Below are 8,692 nucleotides of genomic sequence, written 5' to 3'. Positions count from 1 at the left end.
CCATAAATTGACACAGTGCCTGTGATACACACAGCCTCTGTTCCTCTGACATTACAGAATCGAACTCCACGCCTTACAGCTGGAGGACAGAACTGTGAACACTGCGCGTGTATGTCAGGCGATCACGGATCTTACCCCTAGCCCCCAAACGCTGATTCGCATGACCTGATTGAGATCAATGGACTGGTTTATTCACAGAAAAACAGCACGAGAGTACTACGTGTCACCAGTAGCTTCCTTCCCCCTGGAGGTTCAGAGAGGACTGTGACAGCATGATCCCAACTGACTATGACACAAACGGTGTTTGCAGTGTCTTCTGAACGTTTACATTCTATTTTATTCCAGTCTACTCAGTTTCCAACTGTGCAGTCAAGCGGAAACTTAAGTAGAGGATAATTAATCTAAAAATGGACACGGAGTCACTTAGTGCTAAACCTGATGTTTACAAAGTTAGGCTGTCAAAGTAAAATTTAGATTTCTCCCTCTCTCACACACACATCCTAAGATAGAAAGAAAAACAAATTCGTTACTATGGATGTCAAACTATCAAGTTGTTAACTACAGAGCAGTAAACAGCTCCACGCTAGTGGGAGGGTGTGAGAAATACCAAATTCTGTTACACGGATCAAACTTTATTTTGCCACAGGCTCATTAGTTTTACTATTTACTCTATGGTGGTTGGTCATCCTTAAAGTGTCCTAACCAGGTGCACACGCTTCCAGGGGCTATTGGTATTGGAAAAGCTCTGGTCACTTCAGAAGCTATTACCAAAAAAAAAAAAAAAAAAAAATCATGTATAGCCCAATTCTGAGGTTTTTGTTAATGGGTGAATATTTTCCGTGGTCAACTGAGGCTATGTGGATAGGCCTAAATAGCGTCGGGCACTCAAGCCATTCCAGGAGCACGCCCCGCAGACCTAGGATTGCCCACTCCTCCAGGGGGTGCGTCAAGTCTGGAGGACTATTGCTGGTAACTTCCAGGCAGGACACTCTTGGCTGCCTAAAAGGAGAGTTGTGTCTTCTCCCCTTGACTGGACGGGCTGGGCAGAGGCTGGCTGGGCAGAGGCTGGCTGGGCAGAGGCTGGCTGGGCAGAGGCTGGCTGGCAGGCGTGATTTCAGTGCCCAGTGTCACCTGGGGAGCTGAGGGGGCGGAGAGAGACCCATGGGGGAAGTTGAGAAAGCGCTCCTCTCCCCCTTCTGCCTGCTAAAGTCAATCAACACAACCTGGGAAGGGCGAGCTTACTGTTTTCTTTATTGCAGGAAGCCATGTATTTTATCACAGCTAACAAGATCAGCCACATTCCAGTTGACTATGCTTGCAAACACCAGCTTCTAGTTTGTAGGGATAGAACGCAACTCAGGCTCTTTCACAGAGTTTGCGAGTTAGGCCAGGATGAAGGAAGGGCCTTGTGATTCCAGAAAGGCAACGCAAGCACAAAGCTAAGTCACCGGTGGGGTCTCTGGCATTTGTACTTTCCAGACTGTCCATTGGTCACCTGGCTTTTGTTCCAGATGTCCACGGTGAGTGTAACCTTGCCCTGAGTTCAAGACAGGTGAAATCAACAGGGCAACAGTTTTGTCAAACTACTTTGAGGAAAGGCACGTCTACATTTGTGTCACTAAACTGGAACCAACTAGGGTGGAGTGCCTGCAGGAATTGACTGGTTGTTTTTGTACCTATGGTTAGTCTAATGCACAGGGGACTTACTTCTAAATGTTTAGAGAACAAAACCTAAGTTAAAAAAAGACCTCTCCTATATATTTGCTTTCTAGTTAATATTTCATGAGGTTTTCTTCCATGTAGCGTCTTAGAGCCCTGTTTAAAAATCAAGACAACTACATTGCCTAACATGTAAAGCAGGTAGGAAAAGCTGACTGAACACAGGAATGACCCATGATGGTGTGGCGTGGTGTGGTGTGGAATGAACCCCCATGGAGGTCTTAGAAAGTGAACAGAACAGGGGTCTGCTTGATCCTGTTTAGAGACATTGTTCATGTAAGGTGCTAGGCCTAGAACCCAGTCCACACCACTCTAGCTGTCCATAGTAATTTATAAAACAAGAGCAAACACTGGTTTTAACAGCATGCCATTTCAACTGTAGATAAGCTTCAAAGGCTATGGTTCAGATATGACGCTTTCTGCATAGCAAATGTTTATTCAAATGAATGCTTGACCCTTGCATCTTACATACCAATTATATCAAAATGAAATTTTCACACTGCTGCCTGGCTCTTCCTGGGAACCTTCTGGTTTTCTAAGCACTGGCAAAGGCACTAGAAATCTAGGTTCAATGTGCAACAGTATAGGAGTCATAGGCACTTGTCAGTTCAGAGAGAATTATGATTTGTCAACCGTTATTACCTTGTTCCTCACCACAGTTATAAGGGTTTGACCGGGAAGGCATTATCTCTGCTTCATGGATGGGGACAACTGAAGCCCTAGATAGTCATCACTTTCCTAGGGTTAGTGGTTAGAAAGGTGGAGTAGAACTGTTCCTTTGATTTTTGGAACAACGGTCTCTCTTCTAAACCTCAGGGAGCATGAGACTTGAAGGCAGGCTCCATTGTACAGAAAGAATAGCACCAGGAGACCAGCACGGCACAGGAAAAACCTGAACAATGGCAGCCAAAATTGTGAATTTTAGACTATTATGAAAGACTACATAGGGATTCATTCTCAGCAGAATGATGAAGACAATGTCTTATTTCCACAGGTTAACAAGGCCACAGAAACAAGGGCATCTTGGCACTTAGTTTATAGCGCATTTCCTCAGTCTCTAGTATGTACATGTTACACAGATGCCCAGCACAGAATACATTTTCTATAATGGGTCCCAAAGAGCACACACTTCTTCCAGTTCAGAACACGTAAGCCACCAGGCGTAGAGTGAATGCTCACAGAAGGGACAGCGCGTTGCTGTTAAGGACACTGCGACAACAGTTGCTGCTCCTGGACATTTGCTGACCACGAAATGGGCAATAAACTAAGGCTGTACTGGGGGGGGGGCGGAGGCTGTGTGCTCCTGTCCCCCTGAAGAATAAAGCTGCAATCTGAAGTGAAGAAGTGCTGTGATTTGTTTCAGTGAATCATCTATAGGAGTTATATCCATGAATATTTATCTGTGAATCATCTCCCTTGACCAGAATCACTGACCTTTCAGAGGCTAACTTCCAAATTTAAATAGCATCGAGTGATCTAGGCTGTAGATTCAGGTGAGGTTTGAATGGCAGCTATTGGTTGAGGGGGCTGGTTAATCAAACCTTTTTAAAGCTCTTCTCTATTTAGCTAAGGTTTTAGTGAGAACAGACAGAAGGCACTAGGAAAAGCTATTATAAAGCTTTTGTGATTTGTGGACAGGGCCAACAGCTACCAAATCTATCAGCTGGTTCAAGACATACAACAGCTGATAGAAATGCAGACAGGATTCTGAGCTAGCTGGCTGCAAGTTGTCCACATCCTGAAATTTCAATCCTATAACTGTACCAAGAAAACGGTAGAGTGGGCTCTTCACAGGAGGGGGATAAGGACAAAGGGCTTCCAGATCCTTTTCACTGGCACAAACAAAAATGTCTCCTCCACTCTTGGGTCCAAATTGTGCTTCCTAGCAGGACCTTAGAAACTGCCCCTCACATTAAGGTCTTTTTTAAGCTTTCTGAAGAAGGTGGTAGGCTGCTATCACCCTGCTAACATCCAGGACTTAGGGAGCCCTCTTTTGCGGTCAAAGAGCTCTCTCAGCACAGGCAAGTTACTGCTCCAAGACATGCACGAGGATTCCCATCCCTTGTTAGACAGATTCAGTGTAATTCCAGGCAATGCAGCCACCATCTTCTTGACTACAAAAGGCAATGAACTCTAATGATGCTCTACAGCTGTAACTTCTAAAAGTGCTAGCCCTAACCAAAGAAATGAGCAGGAATTTGATCGTCCTTTTCCTCAGAACTGTTGACCACCCAATTAATGGGGCCAGGGGCCTATTACTACTGACTTCTCTGGGAAAACCAGGCTACAAAGAAAAGGAAGCAAACAGGTAGTGAGGCCAGCACTGCACGAATCACAAAGGGTCTTGGGAACCTCACCAGAAATCTGTCCATCTTCTCATAGCGCAGAGTAGGTTGTACCTGCATTTTATTCATTTTGAGGTCTGTGCCACTTTTTGTTAATAGAGGACAGGCACATAATGTTTGCTTGTTTTTGTCTGTGACACACCTTTCATCTTCTAGGACCAGGACACGCAGTAAAGCCATGTTTTCCTTAAGACTGTGAAGGAGGGTGGGTGACAGACATTTGCACGTGTGCCAGCGACCCCTCTGCCTTTAATCCTTCCGCTCTCAGTACCAGCGGCAATCTGAGCGATGGAAGCTGGCAAAGGGAGATGGCCAAGCTCACGCAGACAGGACCGGGCATCACAGTGTGGCAGGTCACAAAGGTGAGAACTCTTGTGATCTGCCTGGGCATCTCTTGTCTTGCTGACAGGATCATGTGGGGGAGGAGGGACACAGGACATGTGGATGTATCACGCATGCAACACTGAAGTTGCTTTACAATGAAAGGCTTCCAAATTCCCCAACTGGCTGGGCCAAGCAAGAGCCACTTCCCAGTGACCTTCGGGCAGGCTGAGGAGTGCAGGAGCCAGCGCTTGCTGTGTGCACTAAGACTCATCTGAAAGAAACTTCTCGAATGAGCACTGAGCTGGTCATGTACAAGGGAGAGGAAGTGGTCAAGGAGGAGGCTGCCCGCCGTTCTGGCAGGGATTCCAGGGCTAACCTGGCCAGAACAGAAGCGGACTGAAGCGACAAGGACAAAACAGGTGCGGGGAAAGAGAGAGCGAGCAAGAGCAGAGGGTGCTATGCACCATTCATTCCCTGGGACCCTCCTGATGACCAGGTGGGAACACAAACCACACTAACACTGGTTACAAGCTTCTCCCCCCTCCCCCCGCAGGCCTGAAGTTCTGAATTGCCCTTTTGTTGTTGTCTCTTGGCTAGAGACCTCTTTCCTTGGGCCTCTGTTTGCACATAGGCATTGTAATTGTATTAAGCATGTCAGGGAAATCTAAATCCCAGCTAATAATTAGTGAGATGGATTCCGAGCTTGGTTTCCTGCCTGTTTGAATTACAGATGAGCAAGCTGGCCTGTCTGGGTCCCAGAGAGGTTCTTCCTACCATCTGGGCCCTTTCTTGCTGGAGAATCACTGCCCTCGTCACGGGCACATGCTGGGCTTTCAGCTGAGCACAGCTTTGCAGGCCACGCGTTGGGAGCTCACCGCTGACGCTGAAATGCGCACAGCTACAGGCCCATCCGCAAACCCAGCTTGGTGGCTAAGAAACCCTCAATGAAGCAAAGAAATCTGTGATTAGCTCTAGCTCATTCATCAAGCCTTCCAGTACATTTAGACTGAGTTGTTTATATGCCTCAGTTTCTCTCCCCAATTTAAGAATAAACATTTGTTAGGACAAGAGGAAAAAACAATCACACATAGTGTTCTCGGGGGTGCACGCAGGGTCTCTCGGGGCCGTCGTGTTGGTGGTGTCTGCGAGCGCTCCGCTCTTGGCAGCACATCTGCTTGTGCAGGGCGTACAACTGCTGCGTCTTGTCGTCCTGCGCTGGCTTCTGACCGCCGCAGTCGACTCTCCGGCTGTTTAGTCCACTCTGAAAAGTCAAACATTGCTTATGTCAGCAGAGCAGCTGTCTGCATTTTCTAGCATTTCTGGTAAATAACAAGCAAAGCCAGAATTCATTGATGTCTCCATCCCTGATTCATTACCCCGGGAGGAATTAAGCGGTAGAGTTCACATCTGGTCATGTCCAGTCACTTGTTCCTCACAACACCGGAATAAGAACAGCGGTGGCTTCGGACTCTAAAGCTGTGACTAACAGGGGACACGCAGCAGTTCCAGGGTTATGAAATTTGGAATTGTTATCAGTTAAGGCCAGCCAGAGAAGAACATGAACTTCAATTCAAGAAAAAAAAAAAAAAAGGCTTAAGCTACCCAGGTTCAATTCCCCAGAACCCATGCAAGCCAGGATACAAATGGTGGCACATGCATCTGGAGTTTGCTCGGGGTGGCTCAGGGCCTTGGCATGCCTGTTCTCTCTCCCTCTCTCTCTCTCAAATAAGTAAAATGCTAAAAAAAGGAAGCGGGGCTTAAGCTTAGTAAGAATACATGGGACAGAAACTAAAACAAACAAGATACACAAAAATAAACTTCAAGCTTTATCACTGGGGAAACAGGGACGGGACACAGCAAAATGAACTGTCATTTGACCATATGCCTGATGAAACGGAGAATAAAAATGCTGCCCAGAATATCCTTCTGTCTTGACCTTGGGCCACGGCTGGCATTCTAAAATGAACTCTCCACGGTAGTCTGGGGTGTCTCTGACACAGACCCTCTGTCTGGTTTTCTGCTGCATCAGCCTTGATCACTTCTGACATTACTTCGATATAATTTTTAGGTTAATTCTAAGAGTAATCAAGTTCAATGACATTAGCAAATCATAGTGCAGACACTAAAGAGGGTGATGGATAAGGTGGGCTTTTATGGACATTTGGTGCTAGTTTAATAAGCAAGCTAGCCGCTGTCTCCACCGGGGCGCATGCTGGCCAGCACTTACAGAAGGCGGAAGAGTGCCCGCGTCTCTCTCTTCTGACTGCATCCGCAAAGGCCAGTGTTCGGCCTGCAAGAAGCCAGAAAGACACACGATTTCAAGCTCCAGGCACACCAACCAGACAGACTCCTGTGTTTAAAGAGCCAGGCATGTCTGGGGAAAATTGTACCCATGCAGTGAAATATTCCCTGGGAAGCTGGGAATAACAACTGTATAATATCTCTCTCCCCTCTCCTGTTTTCCTGATCCCTGCCTTCGTTTAGAAAGAAAACGTGCAGAATGTCAGTTGTGGGAGTGCTGGTGCAAATCTGGACTTCCTTGAAAGCATAGCACACTCGGTCTTCTACCTTTTCCCAGTCTGCTGCTCTGCATCATATGAGTTGGTTCGAGGGGGGCAATGAAATGTTTCTCTGTGGACATCCATGTGGTCCTTGTTACTTTCTATTCCCTCCACACCCAGCTAAAGGGGGGAGTCATTTTCCCCTCAGCTAAAAAGAGTCTTTCTCTGCCTTGCAAATGAGGATGGCAGATTCTTCAGGCCTCTGCTCAAGTATCGGATCTTCTGTTTGTTTTTTGAGGTAGGGTCTCACTCTAGCCCAGGCTGACCTGGAATTCACTCTGTAGTCTCAGGGAGGCCTTGAACTCACGGCGATCCTCCTACCTCTGCCTCCCGAGGGCTGGGATTAAAGGCGTGCGCCACCACGCCCGGCTCAGGATCAGACCTCTGTGAAGCTATGAACCCCGCTGTCAGACAGAGGTAAGGTGGGCAGAGCACCTCACAGCACAACTGTCCACTTACCGGTCTCTTCTGCTTCACTGGGAATGCTGCCCGGAGCAGTTTATGAGCATTAGCTCATCTAAGTCTTATAAATAATTCTATAAAAGTGATCTCTATTTTTACAGATGCATAAATCTGAAGCTCAGAGTGGTTTAGGTGTCTTGGTCTCACAGCTGGCTAGGAGCTTCGCTTTATTCCAAATACTAGTGTCTTATGTCCCCTGCATCTAGCACAGTGCCTGGAAAATGGTTGTTTGGTAACTACAGTAAGATGACTGAATGTTGCCACAGGGAGGCGCACCCACTATGTTTTGCATTTTTCCATCTTTGTTCATATTTTCCTTTGGCCTGGAAGGCTTGCCCCTTATTCCCTGGCAGTTGAGACATTACCCATTTCTGTTTTTTTTTTTTTTTTTTTTAATTTTTAGGTTTTTTTTATTTGAGAGAATCAGAGAGAGTGAGAGACAGAATGGGTGCACCAGGGCCTCCAGCCACTGTAAATGGACTCCAGATGTGTGTGCCACCTTGAACATATGGATTACATGGGTTCTGGGGAATCAAACCAGGATCCTTTTGCTTTGCAGGCAAATGACATAACTGCTAAGTCATCCCTCCAGCCCATTTCTATTTTGATCCGATTAAAGCCATTCTTTCCCATGCCCTACCCTCAGCGGAGCCTTTCCACATTCCCTGTCAAACTTCATCTTTCCACTTCCAGATTTCCTACCATTTCTTGTTGACACCTCTTCTATAGCACACACCATGCTTTATTTTACAGTCTTGAAGGCCTGTAGCTTTCAATGCCATCAAACAGTAAGCCTGTGCGGTCCACTGCTATAGTCCGCATGTTTGAGTCCCCCCCAAATTTGTGGCAATCTAATCTCTGCTGTGGTGGGACTAGCAGGTGGGATGCTGTGATAAAGACTTTGGGCAGGGACCCCACAAATGGGGGAGATGAGGTGGTTTGAATGTACGCCCCTACAGACTCGGGTGTTGCTTGGGTCTCTGGCTTTCTAACTGGAGGAGGTACCACTGGGGGCAGGCCTGAACTCCACCAAGGAGCGCAGAGCTGCCTGCGCTCTGCTGGGGGCCCCCGCCGCTTGCTGAGTGGTTGGGCTGCTCTTGGTCTCGTGGACGCATGGATGCTCCTCTCTGCTCAAATGTTTGGAAGCAGTTTCTTCTGCCACCGACGGAACTTCTCCTTGGTTCTGTAAGCTGCAATAAATCCCTTCTTCCTCTACACTGCCTGGTTTGAATGTTCATGCCAGTGATGCAGAAATGACTACAACAGAGAGTCTGCACCAGA

The 8,692-nt window shown here is 47.1% G+C and overlaps 1 protein-coding gene across 1 annotated transcript in view; it reads right to left on the bottom strand.

The window, feature by feature from the left end:
• Nucleotides 1-1,232: 1,232 nt before the first annotated feature.
• The window catches only part of LOC101601260 (nectin-3), a 102,166-nt gene continuing 94,706 nt past the window's right edge, over nucleotides 1,233-8,692 (bottom strand). Inside the window, exons 8-9 of the mRNA XM_045148423.1 lie at nucleotides 6,616-6,678; nucleotides 1,233-5,649 (exon numbers count right to left, since the gene is read on the bottom strand). Coding sequence (XP_045004358.1) covers nucleotides 5,470-5,649; nucleotides 6,616-6,678 — 243 coding nt within the window. The 3' untranslated portion in view covers nucleotides 1,233-5,469. The remainder of the gene's footprint in view (nucleotides 5,650-6,615; nucleotides 6,679-8,692) is intronic.

This window comes from Jaculus jaculus, chromosome 4 (assembly GCF_020740685.1).
Source record: "Jaculus jaculus isolate mJacJac1 chromosome 4, mJacJac1.mat.Y.cur, whole genome shotgun sequence".
Taxonomy (NCBI): Eukaryota; Metazoa; Chordata; class Mammalia; order Rodentia; family Dipodidae; genus Jaculus; species Jaculus jaculus.
The sequence above is the reverse complement of the archived record's forward strand: the minus strand, read 5'-3'. Positions and strand labels throughout refer to the sequence as shown.